This window comes from Protomyctophum parallelum (genome assembly GCF_964188405.1).
Source record: "Protomyctophum parallelum genome assembly, chromosome: 16".
NCBI lineage: Eukaryota > Metazoa > Chordata > Actinopteri > Myctophiformes > Myctophidae > Protomyctophum > Protomyctophum parallelum.
Window position 1 is genome coordinate 48,084,722 of NC_139711.1, and position 21,929 is coordinate 48,106,650.

The 21,929-nt window shown below is 43.5% G+C and overlaps 1 protein-coding gene across 1 annotated transcript in view; it reads right to left on the reverse strand.

Annotated features, from left to right (window-relative positions):
* Window positions 1-5,235: 5,235 nt before the first annotated feature.
* LOC310873857 (NACHT, LRR and PYD domains-containing protein 3-like) overlaps window positions 5,236-21,929 on the reverse strand; it is a 59,642-nt gene continuing 42,948 nt past the window's right edge. The window contains exons 8-12 of the mRNA XM_083786408.1: window positions 16,175-17,993; window positions 15,458-15,631; window positions 14,332-14,490; window positions 13,735-13,784; window positions 5,236-6,208 (exon numbers count right to left, since the gene is read on the reverse strand). Coding sequence (XP_083642534.1) covers window positions 5,616-6,208; window positions 13,735-13,784; window positions 14,332-14,490; window positions 15,458-15,631; window positions 16,175-17,993 — 2,795 coding nt within the window. The 3' untranslated portion in view covers window positions 5,236-5,615. The remainder of the gene's footprint in view (window positions 6,209-13,734; window positions 13,785-14,331; window positions 14,491-15,457; window positions 15,632-16,174; window positions 17,994-21,929) is intronic.

A 21,929-nucleotide genomic window follows, 5' to 3' on the forward strand; every position in this document is an offset into this window, starting at 1 on the left:
GACCTTGTATTGAACTGGACTTTACTGTGCTTTTCTTTTCTCTACAAAGTGTTAATAAAGTATTCCATCAATCTGATTAAATTACTGCTATTTCTCCGTTCCATATATGGTTACTAGGGCCGGGACTAATTGTGATTAATTTAGATTAATTAACTACAGAAAAATTAATCGCAATGAACTACAGATAAATTAATCGCACCTTTTTGTTTCCCCCATCATAAAGTTGTTTTTATTTGTTTTCTCATGCCCAGCCATGTAAAGCACATTTGAGTATTCATATACACACTGAAGACTCTTTATATATTAGGCACTTGCTGCCTATATATATCAGCTGCCTATATATCACTGTTGGGATAAAACACATTTTTCTATGGAGTTGTGTGCACTGGAAATAATACAAAGTCCTCCCATTCTGTGTTGCCTGTAGAACTGGAGGTCTGAAAAAAACAGTAACATTATGAAGTACATTTTTGTGATGTCACTGAGATGTACTTCATAATGTTACTGATTTTACTGACAGTAAAATGTTGAAAATGAGTGGAATCCCGTAGTCACTATTCACTGGGATACCAAAAACATTTGAAAAAAAGGTTTCTCACTGTTCTCGGGTTAAATATTGTGATTAAAATGTGATTAATCGAGATTAATTAACTACAAAGCCTCTGATTAATTTTTTTTTTTTTAATCGAGTCCCAGCTCTAATGGTTACACTTGGTCTATAAATACATATTCTCTCTCTGTGTTCATGTCAAGGTTTCTTCTATTATGTGTTCAAATATAATGTCTGTGTTTACCATGCAGAGAAACACCGTGTTTAGCCTGTAAATGAACCCAAATAGTGTCTGAAACACACAATCAGCCTTCTAAAAACAGTGGTTCACAAAGTGGGGTCCGGGGACCCCCAGGGGTCCTTGAGGCAGTTCCAGGGGGTCCCCAGCTAAATTGACTTTTTTACCGGGCCAGTTTTGAACTGCAGCCACCTGTAAGGGCTCTTTGAGAGCGGCTTTGAAGGAGTCTAGGGATTCACATTTCTCTAACAACTGTTGGTAGCGCCCCACCAACAGTCGTAAAGGAATGTGAATTTCCGTGGCATGGGAGAACGAACTCAACCCCTTGTTGTTTGAGCCAAATCTGGGCTGCGATATTTAATAATAATAATAATAACTTTATTTATATAGCACTTTTCTGGACAAAGTCACAAAGTGCTTAAATAGATGCGGCATAGCAAATCAACAACTTACAGCCAGCTGGCCAACAGTAGAAAGCATATTTAAGGATCCAATATAAAAATAACAACAATGTAATAGATAAAAAATACCGACAGAGTTCAGTGAACAAACATTCAACGGGGCTGGGGGGGGGGGGATGCTTCTCTGAACAAGTAGGTTTTGAGAAGAGATTTAAAGGATGCGACGGTGTCTGCTTGTCGGATGGTTTTGGGACAGAGAAGGCTCTTTCTCCCTTGTTTATGAAGGGTGTTCAGACAGAGAAGGCTCTTTCTCCCTTGTTTATGAAGGGTGTTCAGACAGAGAAGGCTCTTTCTCCCTTGTTTATGAAGGGTGTTCAGACAGAGAAGGCTCCTTCTCCCTTGTTTATGAAGGGTGTTCAGACAGAGAAGGCTCTTTCTCCCTTGTTTATGAAGGGTGTTCAGACAGATAAGGCTCTTTCTCCCTTGTTTATGAAGGGTGTTCAGACAGAGAAGGCTCCTTCTCCCTTGTTTATGAAGGGTGTTCAGACAGAGAAGGCTCCTTCTCCCTTGTTTATGAAGGGTGTTCAGACAGAGAAGGCTCCTTCTCCCTTGTTTATGAAGGGTGTTCAGACAGAGAAGGCTCCTTCTCCCTTGTTTATGAAGGGTGTTCGGACAGAGAAGGCTCTTTCTCCCTTGTTAATGAAGGGTGTTCAGACAGAGAAGGCTCTTTCTCCCTTGTTTATGAAGGGTGTTCGGACAGAGAAGGCTCTTTCTCCCTTGTTTATGAAGGGTGTTCAGACAGAGAAGGCTCTTTCTCCCTTGTTTATGAAGGGTGTTCAGACAGAGAAGGCTCCTTCTCCCTTGTTTATGAAGGGTGTTCAAACAGAGAAGGCTCTTTCTCCCTTGTTTATGAAGGGTGTTCAGACAGAGAAGGCTCTTTCTCCCTTGTTTATGAAGGGTGTTCAGACAGAGAAGGCTCTTTCTCCCTTGTTTATGAAGGGTGTTCAGACAGAGAAGGCTCTTTTCTCCCTTGTTTATGAAGGGTGTTCAGACAGAGAAGGCCCTTTCTCCCTTGTTTATGAAGGGTGTTCAGACAGAGAAGGCTCTTTCTCCCTTGTTTATGAAGGGTGTTCAGACAGATAAGGCCCTTTCTCCCTTGTTTATGAAGGGTGTTCAGACAGATAAGGCCCTTTCTCCCTTGTTTATGAAGGGTGTTCAGACAGAGAAGGCTCCTTCTCCCTTGTTTATGAAGGGTGTTCAGACAGAGAAGGCTCCTTCTCCCTTGTTTATGAAGGGTGTTCAGACAGAGAAGGCTCCTTCTCCCTTGTTTATGAAGGGTGTTCAGACAGAGAAGGCTCTTTCTCCCTTGTTTATGAAGGGTGTTCGGACAGAGAAGGCTCTTTCTCCCTTGTTTATGAAGGGTGTTCAGACAGAGAAGGCTCCTTCTCCCTTGTTTATGAAGGGTGTTCAGACAGATAAGGCTCTCTTTCTCCCTTGTTTATGTGATGGAATTTCTCGCGAACCTTTAAGTCTCACAGCTTGTTTCGTCATTTCATAGTTTTACATCCTAATGTCAAACCCTGACCAATGAGCTGTGGCCAAACTGTCATGTGAAAACACTATGAATAATTAATACACGACAACAGAACCACGACAGACTTTTCAACAATACGTTTATTAAATGAAAACAATTACAGTTTATCATTTAGGCACTTAGCAATGTATCCACAGAGCCATTTACAGTAACATGTTTCATCATTTAGGCACCGAGCCATTTACAGTAACATGTTGTATCATTTAGGCACTGAGCCATTTACAGTAACATGTTGTATCATTTAGGCACTGAGCCATTTACAGTAACATGTTTTATCATTTAGGCACTGAGCCATTTACAGTAACATGTTGTATCATTTAGGCACTGAGCCATTTACAGTAACATGTTTTATCATTTAGGCACTGAGCTATTTACAGTAACATGTTTTCAGAACACCACAAAGTTGGTACGGTGACTTTAAAATAAAATACACCATGAATTAAAATACACCATGAAATAAAATACGCCATACAATAAAATCCACCATTGGGCCAGCCTGTAACCGGAACATCTGTTACACATGTCATCAAAAAGAGAACATGAAAGAAATCGAATACAAGAATCAAATATCAGTAAAACAAAACAAAAAACACCATCATCAGTCTTGAAGGAAAGTCATTCATGAGATGTAAATGTGTGGAGATCTGATCTACTCTAACCTAACCTAATGTAATCTGTAAAGCTCCCTGTGGTGATGACTGGTTCAAACACAGACGGTCTAGTTAACTAGTGATAACTAGTGATAACTAGTGATAACTAGGAGCAGTAACCAGGCAGGCTGCATGCTACTAGATTGGTTGAGACGGTCGTGAGTTTGTTGATCTGCTATTTTGAAACACATTTGAAGGAGATGAAGAAAAACAAAGACCCAAAAAATCACAAATAAACCTGAGATGAGGTATATAAATCTACATATTCATACGTCAATGAGGTATGAATCTACATATTCATATACATTAATGAGGTATGAATCTACATATTCATACATTAACCTGAGATGAGGTATAAATCTCCATATTCGTACATTAATGAGGTATAAATCTACATATTCATGAACCTGAGGTCAGACATGAAGTAGCAGCAGGTGTACGCTGTGCATTATATCAGTTAATCAGACCAGTGTGTGTCCAGTGGAAACCTCGTATGAATCTGATCTCAGGTCAGAATGGGTTAAAGGTGAAAATTACCCCGGGTCGTCACCAGGAGGTCAGCAAACGGCTAATGGATCCTCCCGTGATGAAAGCCTGAGGCATTGTAACGCTGTCCAATGAGACGTGGGTAAAGCCTGAGGCATTGTAACGCTGTCCAATGAGACGTGGGTAAAGCCTGAGGCATTGTAACGCTGTCCAATGAGACGTGGGTAAAGCCTGAGGCATTGTAACGCTGTCCAATGAGACGTGGGTAAAGCCTGAGACATTGTAACGCTGTCCAATGAGACGTGGGTAAAGCCTGAGGCATTGTAACGCTGTCCAATGAGACGTGGGTAAAGCCTGAGGCATTGTAACGCTGTCCAATGAGACGTGGGTAAAGCCTGAGGCATTGTAACGCTGTCCAATGAGACGTGGGTAAAGCCTGAGGCATTGTAACGCTGTCCAATGAGACGTGGGTAAAGCCTGAGGCATTGTAACGCTGTCCAATGAGACGTGGGTAAAGCCTGAGGCATTGTAACGCTGTCCAATGAGACGTGGGTAAAGCCTGAGGCATTGTAACGCTGTCCAATGAGACGTGGGTAAAGCCTGAGGCATTGTAACGCTGTCCAATGAGACGTGGGTAAAGCCTGAGGCATTGTAACGCTGTCCAATGAGACGTGGGTAAAGCTTCCATTCTAAACGTGCCGTCGGCCACCGGCCGACTTGGGAACGATGCAAGTTGGGAACCTAGCATGGACACTGTGGAACGCCTGTGTCACCACTAGAAGTCAGCGGGGCGAAGAGTTCTCGAGTTACATGGATGTGCGTACACACGTGCACACACAGAGAGACGTAGACGTGCGTACACACGTGCACACACAGAGACGTAGACGTGCGTACACACGTGCACACACACAGACGTAGGCGTGCGTACACACGTGCACACACACAGACGTAGGCGTGCGTGCACACGTGCACACACACAGAGACGTAGACGTGCGTACACACGTGCACACACACAGAGACGTAGGCGTGCGTACACACGTGCACACACAGAGACGTAGACGTGCGTACACACGTGCACACACACAGAGACGTAGGCGTGCGTACACACGTGCACACACACAGACGTAGGCGTGCGTACACACGTGCACACACACAGAGACGTAGACGTGCGTACACACGTGCACACACACAGACGTAGACGTGCGTACACTACACACGTGCACACACACACACAGAGACGTAGGCGTGCGTACACACGTGCACACACACACAGACGTAGACGTGCGTACACACGTGCACACACACACAGACGTGGTGCATTTATTAAAGGATATATATTTGTTTCCTTGGAAACAATTCTACTGGAACACAATATGTTCAGCTGGAGGTCAGGGGTCAAACCCTATCAATGTGAGGTCAGGGGTCAAACCCTATCAACCTGGAGGTCGGAGGTCAAACCCTATCTTGGGGTCTTTAGCACATCAAGGTTTGATTGACAGATTGTCACTGTGCTTCTTACTGTATATACATCATCAGTGTGATGTCACCATGATGTCATGAGGAGTCACTCATGACCAAATATGGAGTCCATGATGTCAGGCGTACTGGCGGCGGTGGTAACCATGACAACCTGGACTCACTCAGACATGTGGAGTAACCATGGTGACCTGATGTGACCCTCGCTCACATGGAGACTCTATCTCTGCTCACACAGAAACACTGAGGAGCCAGACCGCCACAACCTGAACCCAACGCAGAGGGGTTCAGAGGACGTGGTCTGGACGGTGTGCAGGTGGGTCAGAGTGTCCTCTGAGGACACCTCATAGAAGGACAGAGTCCCAGCGGGACGGTCCACATACAGTGCTACTCTGTAGCCCCCGACCTCCCTGACCTCACGGTCAGCATCCACTGCTGCTCTGATGGAGCGTCTAGAGGGACGGACAGGGAGGTCAGTCACCTCCCCATTGTGTGTGACAGAGTAACTGACACCATGACACTCCAGACTCCATGACATGCCATTCAATCCAAGCACACAGTCATCACCACGTCCTTTCCTGCTGATTGCTCTGTCAGTCCCTGCTATATGAACCCCTCCACTGCACTCTACCTCAGAGTAGCAGCGTTCGCTCACACTCTCTGCACTCAGAACCTGCTCCCAGTAATCAAACCTCTCTGTATGGTCAGGATACTGATGACTCTGTCCCTCCACATATGTGACCTTCCTGTTGTCCTCAGACAGAGTGAGGAGACGGTTTGCTGTGTTTGTGTCCAGTGAGAGACGCTGGGAATCTGATGAGAAAACACACAGTAACCATTAAGTACATCATTCACTGACACACACACACACACACACACACACACACACACACACACACACACACACACACGAGCCCTGTAAGCCCGTCGGGTACCGACGGGGTCCGGCCCGGCGCACCAAAACGGGCCGGGCCGACTTTGTCACTGCCCAACGGGCCGTGGGCCGGGCGGGCTCACGCGCCGTTATATTAATTTTCCGATGTGAATTTCACCCAGACTGGACTTGCTTCCGCAGCTGCTGCTGTCTCCATAGTGACGACGTGACGAATGACAATAACCCCTCCACAGTGTACGCACACACACACACACACACACACACACACACACACACACACACACACACACACACACACACACACACACACACACACACACACACACACACACACACACACACACACACACACACACACACACACACACACACACACACACACACACAACAATCTGGTCCAAACTGTAAAGACTTTGAAACAACGTGTTTTACATTCTATATCTCTCGCTCCGCGCCTAAACTCTCCTCCTCTCTCTCCTAATTATTATGCAGCGCAGCTGTACACACACACACACACACACACACACACACACACACTACAATCTGGTCCAAACTATAAAGACTTTGAAACAACGTGTTTTACATTCTATATCTCTCGCTCCGCGCCTAAACTCTCGTCCTCTCTCTCGCCTAATTATTATGCAGCGCAGCTGTACACACACACACACACACACACACACACACACACACACACACCGAGTACTAAGTAAGTAGGCCTAGGCTATACGGCTCTCTGACAGAATTAATTTCAGGAGATCCGCAATAAAAACAAATTAAATACTGCGGGAGCATTATTACCAGTACCACACTAAACAAAGTTGGATTTGTACATTGCAGAAACTGCAGATACATAACGTAAGTGTTCTTACTTCTTATTATTGTCCGTCTGGGTTTTATAATGCAGCGTGAGTCCGCGATAGCCGATCTGCAAGCTCACAACGCGTTGCGCTGATTGACAGTGCACGTGCAGCAGCTACTATATAAAACTATAATTAAGTACGCTACTTTTTAGTGTGACGTCTGTGTGTTATTGACTTCTTGTTCCTTAATGTGGGTTTCTGCTGCTGCTGCTGCTGCTGCGTCCGTGCAACAAATGTGCACCAATAAAGCGGCCGCGGCGCACATGCTATAGAAATAGCGTAATACCGGGCCTATTCTGGACTTGACCAACGGGCTTAGGGCCGGGCGGGCCCTTAACTCCACGGGCCCGGGCCCATATTTCAGGCCCGTGCAGGGCTCAAACACACACACACACACTTGTGTGCGCGTGCATTTGCACCCAGTCTCACACACACACACACACACACACACACACACACACACACACACACACACGCGCACACACACACATGTGCGCACACGTACACGTACACACACACACACATGTGCGCGCACACACACACACACACACACGCTTGCACCCAGTCTCTCTCAAACGCGCGCGCACACACATGTGCGCTCGCGGCCGCGCACACACACACGCAAGCGTTTGCACCCAGTGTCTCTCACATCCATGTGCACGCACACACACGCGCACGCTCGTCTCTCTGACCCACACACACCCACATGCGCGCGCACGCACGCACACACACACACACACACACACACACGTTTGCACCCAGTGTCTCTCGCACACACACCCGCATTTGCGCGCGCGCACACACACACACACACACACACACCCGCATTTGCGCGCGCGCACGCACACACACACACCCGCATTTGCGAGCATGCACACACACACACCCGCATTTGCGAGCACACACACACACACACACACATTATTAAATTAAATGTCAGAGGCGAAGTGATGTCGGCAAGGTAAATGTAGGCCTAAATTAAAATGAAATTGAATAACACTCGATTGTGGGTTAATACATACAGTGCCTTCGGAAAGTATTCACACCCCTTCACTTTTACCACATTTTGTTTTGTTACAGCCTCATTTCAAAATTGATTAAATTCGTTTTTTTCCTCATCAATCTACACACAATACCCCATAATGATGAAGTGAAAAAAGTTCTCTCAAATATTTTGTTAATTTATTAAAAATAAGAAGCTGGAAAAGCACATGTACATAAGTATTCACACTCTTGACTTAGTACTAAGTTGAGGCACCTTTGGAAGCAATTACAGCCTTAAGACTTTTTGGGAATGATGCTACAAGCTTGGCACACTTGAATTTGGGGTATTTTCCCCCTTTTTCTCTGCAGATCCTCTCAAGCTCTGTCAGGTTAGACGGGGAGCGTCGCTGAACAGCTATTTTCAGGTCCTTCCAGAGATGCTCAATGGGGTTCAAGTCTGGGCTCTGGCTGGGCCACTCAAGGACTTTCACAGAGTTGTCCTAAAACCAATCCTTCGTTATCTTAGCTGTGTGCTTGGGGTCGTTGTCCTGTTGGAAGGTGAATCGTTGACCAAGTCGGAGGTCCTGAGCGCTCTGGAGCAGGTTTTCATCCAGGATGTCTCTGTACACGGCTCCATTTATCTTTCCCTCTATCCTGACAAGTCTCCCAGTTCCTGGGAGACTTGTTCTCCCCACAGCATGATGCTGCCACCACCATGCTTCACTGTAAGGATGGTATTTGCCAGGTGATGAGCGGTGCCTGGTTTCCTCCAGACGTAACACTTGGCATTCAGGCCAAAAAGCTCTATTTTGGTTTCATCAGACAAGAGAATCTTGTTAATAATGGTCTGAGAGTCGTTTAGGTGCCTTTTGGCAAACTCCAAGTGCGCTGTGACGCCCGGCTGTCATGTGCCTTTTATTGAGGAGAGGCTTCGGTCTGGAGGAAACCAGGCACCGCTCATCACCTGGCAAATACCATCCCTACGGTGAAGCATGGTGGTGGCAGCATCATGCTGTGGGGATGTTTTTCAACGGCAGGAACTGGGAGACTTGTCAGGATAGAGGGAAAGATAAATGGAGCAGTGTACAGACATTCTGGATGAAAACCTGCTCCAGAGCGCTCAGGACCTCCAACTTGGTCAACGATTCACCTTCCAACAGGACAACGACCCCAAGCACACAGCTAAGATAACGAAGGATTGGTTTTAGGACAACTCTGTGAAAGTCCTTGAGTGGCCCAGCCAGAGCCCAGACTTGAACCCCATTGAGCATCTCTGGAAGGACCTGAAAATAGCTGTTCAGCGACGCTCCCCGTCTAACCTGACAGAGCTTGAGAGGATCTGCAGAGAAAAAGTGGGAGAATACCCCAAATTCAAGTATGCCAAGTAGAGCCCGACCGATCCGTCGGTCGCACCGATGTATCGGTCATTTTCGGGTCATTTTGCGACATCATTTTGCGATGTCCCGGTTTTTTTACAGGAGGGGGAAAATTATTTAATGTTTACTACAGTCCATCCTGCAAATATCACTCTCTCGGTCCTGCACCGCTGTACTAGAGAAGTATATCACCTTTTCGGTTCTGCACCGCTTAGTGGAAAAGTCTTTCACTCTGTCGGGTGCGCAGCGCAACTACCCCCCCCCCCCCACACACACACACACACACACACACACACACACACACACACACACACACACACCTCTACAGTACTACAGAGAGACGGAGAGAGAGGGGGGAGAGAGGGTGGGGGGGAGAGAGCGAGAGAGAGCGCACGCAAACTCCTTACTCCTCGATTGTTTTACCTTTGTCTCAAATTGCCCAGCAAAACTATAATCCTTGTGTGAGTATCCTTGTTCCAAATTGATGTGAAGTCATGTGCATATTGGTTGCCAGCAGGCACGTGGCAGCAGCAGCTAAGACGGCGAGCCTGTACATTTCACATAAAACTTGACCGCATAGGCAATCAAGACCATAAATTAATGACAGCTGTGAGGCTGTGAGCCTGTGTGTAACTGTTGTGTGTGGGGCTGGCTAATCCTTCCTTATAGTGAGGGACTACATGGAGCAGGGACAACTATTATATTTTAAATCATATATATATATTCCATTCCATCCATATATATCCGTTCCATTGATAAAAACATTGGACGTTGGCCTGACGCCCAGTGTTCAAAGAACGATCGTTCACCAAAACCCACCAATAAGCCCTTCAGACTTGGATGGTCAGAGCGGCGCGATTACATACAAAGGCAATGCAAAGACGAGAATTGCGCAAACGGGCGCAGCGCGACCTGCCGCGGTACAAACTGGACGAACCGAGGCGAATATATATTCAGGTCTGAACTACAAGCTCAAGTCTGATCTACAAGCTCACAACGCGTCACAACGCCTACAAGCTCACAACACTCACAACGCGTCCGCGACACGTTGTGATCTTGTAGATCAGCTATTTTCAGCATGCGGAGATATGCAGGCTCTGAGAGCATTCAGAAACTTTTACCTTCACGATAAAAGTATGCAGCTTTCACAAATTGGCCCATGAAGACAAGGAAAAGGATTAAGAATTCGTTGGCATTTCACATTGCAAAATAGTTTTTCCAAATTATAATAAGGTATTAATTTGGATAATGGTAATGGTATATTGTACAAATTGTCACTTTATTAATCCCAAAGGTTTGGACTGCATTTAATTTAAAACACAAAACCTTAAACTGACTATGTGTGTGGAATATAAATATTTGCTTTATTGACTGAGTGACTTTGTGTTGGGTTCAAACCATCTACAGTGTTTTGAAGTATAAGGTTGCTGTTTTTTACACAGTGACCTTTGTAGGGGGTTTTATGATTCAAACCTATAATGGTGGAAACCACTACATAAATAAAAGGCATGATAAGAACATGTATTAATACCATGCTATACAAAGAAAACAATGGTGCTACCTAATTTCTGGTGGCGCTACCAAATGAAAAGGTAGGTGGCACAGTGCTACCTGTGAAAAGGTTAGTCTGGAGCCCTGATCCTACATACAACTAAAAAAATGACACCTGTGTGAAGTGAGGGGTGCTAATATATTAAAGTCTAACTCATGTTGATTAGGTGATGTAATGGTGATTAAGGTGTCTATTGCTCAGACACTGACATTTTTTGTAGGACGGACATCTACACTAATAGCTGGATAATAGGAGGGCATATATAGGGGTGCATTTAATTTTGAAAAAAAAGCCTTATGTGCCAAAACATTTTATTTAAATGTATTCAATGTATTATATTGTTAATTTAATTAAAAAAACGTATTTTGAAGTTTAGACGTTTTTAAAATGTATTTTTTATTATTGATTACGAAACATCGGTCCAAAACATCGGCATCGTATCGGCATCGGTGGTGTAGGTCTCTCCAAAATCGGCATCGGACCCAAAAATATGGCATCGGTCGGGCTCTAATGCCAAGCTTGTAGGATCATTCCCAAAAAGTCTTAAGGCTGTAATTGCTGCCAACCTGGTACCAAGTCAAGAGTGTGAATACTTATGTACATGTGTTTTTCCAGTTTCTTATTTTTTATAAATTAACAAAATATTTGAGACAACTTCTTTCACTTCATCATTATGGGGTATTGTGTGTAGATTGATGAGGGAAAAAACGGATTTAATCCATTTTGAAAAGAGGCTGTTACAAAACAAAATGTGGTAAAAGTGAAGGGGTGTGAATACTTTCCGAAGGCACTGTATAGGCCTATAGTCCGGCAGCCGACAGGCGTCTTTTGTTTAACCCATTTAGACCCGAGGAGGATTCTACAAATGCCTTCTACATCCTGACAGTTTCCTGAAGAAACCTCATGTTTTTATGTCAGTGTTTCTCAACCTTTTCCATGTCAAGGACCCCCAATAATATATGTATTTCACCACCGACCCCCATCTGAAAATATGTTGTTCCAGGGACCAACATATTTGGTCTACAAGCTATGAGCTTGTAGATCTGCTATTTTTCAATAGCTAAAGTATAACATAATGCTTGAAACACCAGAATGGGTTAAAGTGGGATATTGGGTATATAGTCTTTTTCATTGGCCTGAACTATTGTCTATATTCATACATTCATGAATCCACTTGCTGAGCGGCTGTCACTATTGGGCTTTCTTTTTCATTAACATCCTACGGCAGGCCAAATGGTCCAACATGTCAAACTTTCCTCATGCTTTAAGTAGCATGTGACATGTAAAACTTTCCTCATGCTTTAACCCATTCTGACCTGAGATCAGATTCATACGAGGTTTCCGCCGGACACACACTGGTCTGATGAACCCATTCTGACCTGAGATCAGATTAAAAAAATGTCAGTCGCTCTTCGATTTTTCAAAAATAGCAGACCTACAAGCTCGTATCGCGCCACTCGGTGGCGCGATATGAGCTTGTAGATCTGCTATTTTTAAATAGCTAAAGCATAACATGATGCTGACACCAAAATGGGTGCCCGGTCAGAATGGGTTAAGTAGCATGTGACATGTCAAACTTTCCTCATGCTTTAAGTAGCATGTGACATGTAAAACTAAGGGCTTTTCATGATTCTGAATACATTCCAGGCATTAGTTTTACACAAAAAACCCTCCTTGGGCTAAAAACGGCCATTGACGTCATGACAAATGTGATGAGGTCAGCACATTAAAAGTGGCTATGGCTGTTTGACATGTCACATGCTACTTCATGGCTCCACCCCCCCCCCCCCCCCCCCCCCCCCCATCTGAAAATATGTTGTTCCAGTGACACCCCCCCCCCCTCCCAGAAGCAAAGATTTGAGTTAAAATGTTCACTCTGTAATAATTTATATTCAAAGATTTGAGGCACATTTTTACGATTTTTCATAAAATATTGAATATTTTTCAATAGCTAAAGTATAACATAATGCTTTAAAACACCAAAAGGGGTTCCCGCCCAGAATGGGTTAAAACATAATGGAAGTTTGACATCTTTGACATCTTTGCCTGCCATAGGATGTTAACGGTCACAAGAAACCCCTATAAAAAAGCCCAATACTTTCAGCCGGTCAGCAAGTGGATTCATGAATGTATGTATATAGACAATATTTTAGGCCAATAAAAAAGACTATATTCCCACCCGTCAACCTCGACTGCCGGACTACTAGACAAGGAGGTTAAATGGGAGGCTATTGTGCAGTCAAAGTTACCAATACAAGCTAGTTAATTCAGCATTCTTTTATTGAGCGGTCAGGCCGGTATGGTAGGCCTCAGGCCTAGCAATATAGGCCTCAGGCCTACCTATCTGGCCCACGTTCAAATATGTGAGTGAGAACACGTGATCGAGTGTTTCTGTCATTCTGATCTCCAACATATTTCTATTGACTGGCTTTATCTCTCAGCCAAGGCTGTAGTTGTCTGCAACGTGTCACTAAGGAGTATGAAATCCTTGTTTGACCAACACGCACACGCCTGAAGATGCACTGTGTGCGCGCCAGACTGCGTGCTTGACAAACTACAATGTGAAAGCAAACCCAGCCAACAATGTTACAACTACAGCCCTGAAGTCTACCAAACTATACAGTAGGTGTAAAAAAACTCTGTATAAGATGTCAATAGTGAGAGATACTCACGTCCTTGAATGAGATGAGGATTGAACCGATCTTCTCCACCATGTTTCACTCTGTAGGAAGTAGAACAACAATGCATCAATGTCTGACTGTCTAACACAACGTCGCCACTAGCTGACACTACAGTGTTTCACTCTGTAGGAAGTAGAACAACAATGCATCAATGTCTGACTGTCTAACACAACGTCTCCACTAGCTGACACTACAGTGTTTCACTCTGTAGGAAGTAGAACAACAATGCATCAATGTCTGACTGTCTAACACAACGTCTCCACTAGCTGACACTACAGTGTTTCACTCTGTAGGAAGTAGAACAACAATGCATCAATGTCTGACTGTCTAACACAACGTCGCCACTAGCTGACACTACAGTGTTTCACTCTGTAGGAAGTAGAACAACAATGCATCAATGTCTGACTGTCTAACACAACGTCTCCACTAGCTGACACTACAGTGTTTCACTCTGTAGGAAGTAGAACAACAATGCATCAATCATCACATGTCTGAAACTAGTAAAATAGTGGTGATGCCCCACAAACATTACCCACACATAGTAAAGGGTTCTGCTGTAAACCGGGCCCCACAACAGGGTCTACTCACTTGAGATTCTCCAGCCCAGCAGAGAGCAGCATCTTCATTCCTGACTCATTCACCATGTTGAGACTCACGTCCAATTCTCTCAGATGGAGGGAGGGATTAGAAGTTAGAGCTGAGGCCAGAACTTCACAGCATCGCTCTGACAACCAGCAGTTCTCCAGTCTAAATGAAGAATACAACCAGATGAGAGAGAGAGAGAGAGAGAGAGAGAGAGAGAGAATATGATTCACATTGCATGTGAATCACATTGAATGTGATTCACATTCAATGTGAATCACAATGGCATGTTCTAAGTCAGAGGGAGGGTGAGCTAATTGTATTTAGAGTCAAAGGGACGGTGATCCAATTCTGATAATAAAATAATCTGGGTTTTTATATATACATGTTTTACTGCAGCTTTTTAAAATTCAGTCGAACTGTGTCTAATAATACCCCTCCTCCACACAACCTTTTTCATGTCAAGGACCCCCAGAATTCTCTCTATTGGGCCACGGACCCCCATCTCAAAATATTTTAGTTAAAAATGTTTGCTCTGAAATATATATTCAATGATTTGCGCCACATTTTAATGATTTTTCAAAAATAGCAGACCTACAAGCTCATAGCGCACCACTCGGTGGCGCGCTATGAGCTTGTAGATCTGCTATTTTTCAATAGCTAAAGTATGACATAATGCTTAGTTAAAACGCCAAAAGCGGTTCCCGCCCAAAATGTGTTAATTATAAAGTAAGCTGTGCTACTACGCTTTCATATTTATGGAGTATACGGTTGTCTACGCACATACTGTACGTGTAGTTAGCACCATTAGGTACCGTTAGCCTCGCTACTTTTATAAACGTAGATAGCAGCTAAAAAGTTAATATAAATATTCAAAACTAGGGGATGACACTGACAACATAACACATTGAACCACTCAGAGGTGTTTAGGTTTTAAATGTGGTATCTCAGCATAAAGACTACATACATTAGTCACTGTATCTTATCAATATTATGGTCAGTGTGAGTTACCATGATATTAACCTCATCCACACTCTTCAAATACTACCACCATCATAACTACATCATAATCATTTACTATAACAGAACTTTACTTAACCAAATACAAATAAAAATGTTAAATGAATCTGACCTGAGAGTCTCCAGACAACAGTTTGGGCTCTTCAGTGCAGCACAGATGAGATCCAGTCCAGAATCCTTCAAGACGTTTCCACTCAGGTCCAGTTCTCTCAAATGGGACGGATTGGAGCTGAGAGCTGAAGCCACAACTTCAACGTGTTTCTCTCCGAGGCCACAGTCAACAAGTCTGTAATTACAGATTAAATGTAAAATCAGAGATGATCAAAACAGAACAGACCATGTTCACTGTCAAGGAGGTTCACTGTGGTGCTGTCTGAAATGTGTGTGTGTGTGTGTGTGTGTGTGTGTGTGTGTGTGTGTGTGTGTGTGTGGATACTTTTCTAGCTAAGCAAATAGTGGTAGTGAGTAACACATATTTTCCACTGTTGTCATTTGATTGTAATACAAACATTAAATAATTAAAACGATCCCAACTCGCTGCTGTTGTTCCACTCTATGGCAGTGAAGTGAAGAAATGTTCTGTCAACAGATGAACAGTCTGTACGACCGCATGCCATGGCAAAATCACCCTGATATCACTAAATATACTAAACACAAATCACACTTGAATTGGATTGCAATACTAATATATATATATATATATATATATATATATATATATATATATATATATAAATATGAAGTGAGGGTCTCTCTCTCTCTCTCTCTATGAATGAATGAATGAATGAAGTATATAGTGATCTAACATGTTAACATCCACACTACTAACCTGGCTGTTTTGCAGTTCCTCACAGCTGGGACCAGTCTCAGTCGCCCCTCCTTTGATGTGTTGTATTTCTGCAGGTCCAACTCCAGAAACTCCTCTGACATCTGCAGCATGACAGCCAGAGCTGAACACTGGGTCTCAGACAGTTTCTCTGTTCTGTTCTCTGACTTCAGGAACTGTTGGATCTCCTGATGTAATGAGTGGTCGTTCATCTCCATCAGACAGTGGAAGATGTTGATACATCTGTCAGGAGAGGCATCATGAGATAACATCCACTTCAGGTTCCGGATGGCTTTCTGGATCTCTTCTGCACTGTTCTCTGTGTGACCCAGCAGGCCTCCTAACAGACTCTGGTTGGACTGCAGTGAGAGGCCATGAAGGAAGCGGACTAAGAGGTCCAGGTGGCCATTTTTACTCTTCAGGGATTCTTTGATAGCAGCCTTCAGGAAGTCTGAGAGGGAGCTGTTACTGTTGTATTCATCTCCCAGGAATGTCTTCAGGACCTCCATGTTCTTCTGTGTGAAACAGTGGAACAGGTAGACTGCAGCCAGAAACTCCTGGAAGATCAGATGAACAAAGCTGTAGACCGTTTTCTGGAACAGCACACTCTCTGTTTTGAAGATCTGTGTGCACACTCCTGAGTACATCGCGGCGTCTTTCACATCAAGACCACACTCTTCCAGGTCTTCTTGGTAGAACATGATGCTACTTGTCTTCAGGTGTTTGAACGCCAGCATGCCCAGATTCAGAAGAACATCCCTGTCAGACTTCATGAGCTGCTGTTGATTCTCTCTTTTTTTTCTTTTTTCCCCCTCATGAGTCTCGTCATACTTCTGCTTCTTGGTGTTTGTCTGAACCAACAGGAAGTGGCAGCACATCTCAGTCAGGGTCTTGGGCAGCTGTCCTATCGTGGTGTGTGTCCTCAACATGTCCAGCAGAACGGTAGCAATCATCCAACAGAAGAGTGGGATGTAACACATGATGTGGAGGCTCCTCCATGTCTTCAAGTGTGAGAGGACTCTGTCGGCCAGCTTCTCTTCACTGAATCTCTTCCTGAAGTACTTCTCCTTCTGGGGGTCTGTGAACCCTCGCACTTCTGTCACCATGTCAACACATTCAGGAGGGATCCGATTGGCTGCTGCGGGTCTGGTGGTTATCCAGTGGAGGGCCTTGGGGAGCAGATTCCTCTTGATGAGGTTCGTCAACAGAGCATCCACTGATGATGTCACTGCGACATCAGAGATGATTTCATTTTCGTCGAAGTGCAACGGAGACCTGCTTTCATCGAGGCCATCGAGGATGAAGCAAACTTTCCAGGCAGCGAGCTGCTCTGCTGTGACCTTCTTTAACGTTGGGTGGAAATCATGGATCAGGTTGAGAAGACTGTACTGCTTATCTCTGACCAAGTTCAGCTCCCGGAATGAAAAGGGAACCAGGAGATCTATATCTTGATTCTCCAAACCTCTTGCCCAGTCCAGAGCAAACTTGCGCGCAGAGAATGTTTTTCCGATGCCAGCGATTCCATTGGTCAGAACTGTTTCGCTGGGTTTCTCTCTGCCAGGGAGGATGATCTTAAAGATTTTACAGCAGTTGATTGCATCGTCATGCAAGGTCTTCATGTTGGAAGTTCTCTCAAGCTGTATCACCTCATGTTGGCTATTAACCCCTTCACTCTGTCCCGCTGAGATGTAGAGCTCTGAGTAGGTGCTGGTGACGGAGTCTCCAGACTCTTCCGTCATGTGGTTTTTCACTCCATCAAGACTGTCCGAACTGACCTCCAAACTGACCTTATAATCGTTCAAATCAACCTGCAGACGGACATCTGAAATGAGAAGAACATTTAAAACATTCAGGTTAATTTATAACTTCACATGTTTACACCACACATGCACACATTTAACACCCTGCAGACAATATGCAAAAACATCCAAAAGTAACAACAAATAAATAATAAATAAGTGAAGGATCAGTGGATCTGTGTAGTCATGTGAAACGGAGCTTTTGAGAAACGATGACGTCACCGCTCATTAGCGCATATCATTACTTGCGCAAGCAGAGCGCGCAAGTACTAGTTTCGCCCGGGACTAGCCGTGCGTATGCACCGTCCCAGCAAATGACGTAATGACTACTTGTGCCTGATACGGCAGTGGTGCCAGATTACATACATGTATACACAGGAGCATTACCTTTAATCCCCCCGACACTAAAACATATCGTCATTATTACAGATTACATACATGTATACACAGGAGCATTACCTTTAATCCTCCCAGCACTAAAACATATCGTCATTATTACAGATTACATACATGTATACACAGGAGCATTACCTTTAATCCTCCCAACACTAAAACATATCGTCATTATTACAGATTACATACATGTATACACAGGAGCATTACCTTTAATCCTCCCAACACTAAAACATATCGTCATTACGTCACCATCGAAAACCAATTACACTCTGGCATTGGGTCCTTTAATCCACATCTTTATTACGTCATCATTGAGAGCTAGTTATACATATACTATGTATAACTATAAAACCAATGGTTTTATAGTTATACATATGCTATGTATAACTATAAAACCAATGGTTTTCGATGGCGGTGACGTAATGACGAGGGGGGATTAAAGGTAATGCTCCTGTGTATACATGTATGTAATCTGGCACCACTGCCGTATCAGGCACAATTAGTCATTACGTCATTTGCTGGGACAGTGCATACGCATCAAAATTGGCGGGACGGCTGGGACGGTGCATACGGCGCAAAGTAACCACAGTATACCGCTAATCAACTTACTAATTACATATACATAGTATATGTATAACTAGCTCTCAATGATGACGTAATAAAGATGTGGATTAAAGGACCCAATGCCAGAGTGTAATTGGTTTTCGATGGTGACGTAATGACGATATGTTTTAGTGTCGGGAGGATTAAAGGTAATGCTCCTGTGTATACATGTATGTAATCTGTAATAATGACGATATGTTTTAGTGTTGGGAGGATTAAAGGTAATGCTCCTGTGTATACATGTATGTAATCTGTAATAATGACGATATGTTTTAGTGTTGGGGGGATTAAAGGTAATGCTCCTGTGTATACATGTATGTAATCTGGCACCACTGCCAGATTTGACAGTTTGTAGCGGTCGAAAGTACGCGCTCTGCTTGCGCACTAGTTGGCCATTTATGTGGCCTACTAGTGTGCAACAAGCAAGTATGCACTCGACAGAGTGCAGTTCTAGTTTTTACTATAATTAGGTGAGAAATGCAGCTTGTGCCTACATGGAAACTACACAGATATCTATCCGATTGTTCATGTTTATATATCACTGTTAACAACTTTAAAACTTATCATATGTTGCACCAACTGCAGCGAGCAAAGGCTCTGCTCTGCTGCATCCAATAATACATATATCAGCCTAGTCCAGTGCAGACTGGTGATTTCATTTGTATTTGTGCCGAGTGTGAAGCTTAACAATAGGTACTACAGATACTGTGGATCTTAACCTACCAATAAGGACCCAGGCCAAATGCCATTGCACAGTAGCCTACACCAACAACAAGTCTATGCGTGGTGTTTGCATAGCCATGGGAAACTATGCCGTATTTTGCTCTCCATGTCATGGTTATGTGGCACATCTCTCTCCTGTTTAGGTAATAAAGGACTCATATATGGCACATCTCTCTCCTGTTTAGGTAATAAAGGACTCATATATGGCACATCTCTCTCCTGTTTAGGTAATAAAGGACTCATATATGGCACATCTCTCTCCTGTTTAGGTAATAAAGGACTCATATATGGCACATCTCTCTCCTGTTTAGGTAATAAAGGACTCATATATGGCACATCTCTCTCCTGTTTAGGTAATAAAGGACTCATATATGGCAGATCTCTCTCCTGTTTAGGTAATAAAGGGCTCATATATGGCACATCTCTCTCCTGTTTAGGTAATAAAGGACTCATATATGGCACATCTCTCTCCTGTTTAGGTAATAAAGGGCTCATATATGGCACATCTCTCTCCTGTTTAGGTAATAAAGGGCTCATATATGGCACATCTCTCTCCTGTTTAGGTAATAAAGGACTCATATATGGACATCTCTCTCCTGTTTAGGTAATAAAGGACTCATATATGGCACATCTCTCTCCTGTTTAGGTAATAAAGGGCTCATATATGGCACATCTCTCTCCTGTTTAGGTAATAAAGGGCTCATATATGGCACATCTCTCTCCTGTTTAGGTAATAAAGGGCTCATATATGGCAGATCTCTCTCCTGTTTAGGTAATAAAGGACTCATATATGGCACATCTCTCTCCTGTTTAGGTAATAAAGGGCTCATATATGGCACATCTCTCTCCTGTTTAGGTAATAAAGGACTCATATATGGCACATCTCTCTCCTGTTTAGGTAATAAAGGACTCATATATGGCACATCTCTCTCCTGTTTAGGTAATAAAGGGCTCATATATGGAACATCTCTCTCCTGTTTAGGTAATAAAGGGCTCATATATGGCACATCTCTCTCCTGTTTAGGTAATAAAGGGCTCATATATGGCAGATCTCTCTCCTGTTTAGGTAATAAAGGACTCATATATGGCACATCTCTCTCCTGTTTAGGTAATAAAGGACTCATATATGGCACATCTCTCTCCTGTTTAGGTAATAAAGGGCTCATATATGGCAGATCTCTCTCCTGTTTAGGTAATAAAGGGCTCATATATGGCACATCTCTCTCCTGTTTAGGTAATAAAGGACTCATATATGGCACATCTCTCTCCTGTTTAGGTAATAAAGGGCTCATATATGGCACATCTCTCTCCTGTTTAGGTAATAAAGGACTCATATATGGCACATCTCTCTCCTGTTTAGGTAATAAAGGACTCATATATGGCACATCTCTCTCCTGTTTAGGTAATAAAGGGCTCATATATGGCACATCTCTCTCCTGTTTAGGTAATAAAGGACTCATATATGGCACATCTCTCTCCTGTTTAGGTAATAAAGGACTCATATATGGCACATCTCTCTCCTGTTTAGGTAATAAAGGACTCATATATGGCACATCTCTCTCCTGTTTAGGTAATAAAGGGCTCATATATGGCACACCTCTCTCCTGTTTAGGTAATAAAGGACTCATATATGGCAGATCTCTCTCCTGTTTAGGTAATAAAGGGCTCATATATGGCAGATCTCTCTCCTGTTTAGGTAATAAAGGACTCATATATGGCACATCTCTCTCCTGTTTAGGTAATAAAGGACTCATATATGGCACATCTCTCTCCTGTTTAGGTAATAAAGGACTCATATATGGCACATCTCTCTCCTGTTTAGGTAATAAAGGGCTCATATATGGCACATCTCTCTCCTGTTTAGGTAATAAAGGGCTCATATATGGCACATCTCTCTCCTGTTTAGGTAATAAAGGACTCATATATGGCACATCTCTCTCCTGTTTAGGTAATAAAGGGCTCATATATGGCAGATCTCTCTCCTGTTTAGGTAATAAAGGGCTCATATATGGCAGATCTCTCTCCTGTTTAGGTAATAAAGGACTCATATATGGCACATCTCTCTCCTGTTTAGGTAATAAAGGACTCATATATGGACATCTCTCTCCTGTTTAGGTAATAAAGGGCTCATATATGGCACATCTCTCTCCTGTTTAGGTAATAAAGGACTCATATATGGCACATCTCTCTCCTGTTTAGGTAATAAAGGACTCATATATGGCACATCTCTCTCCTGT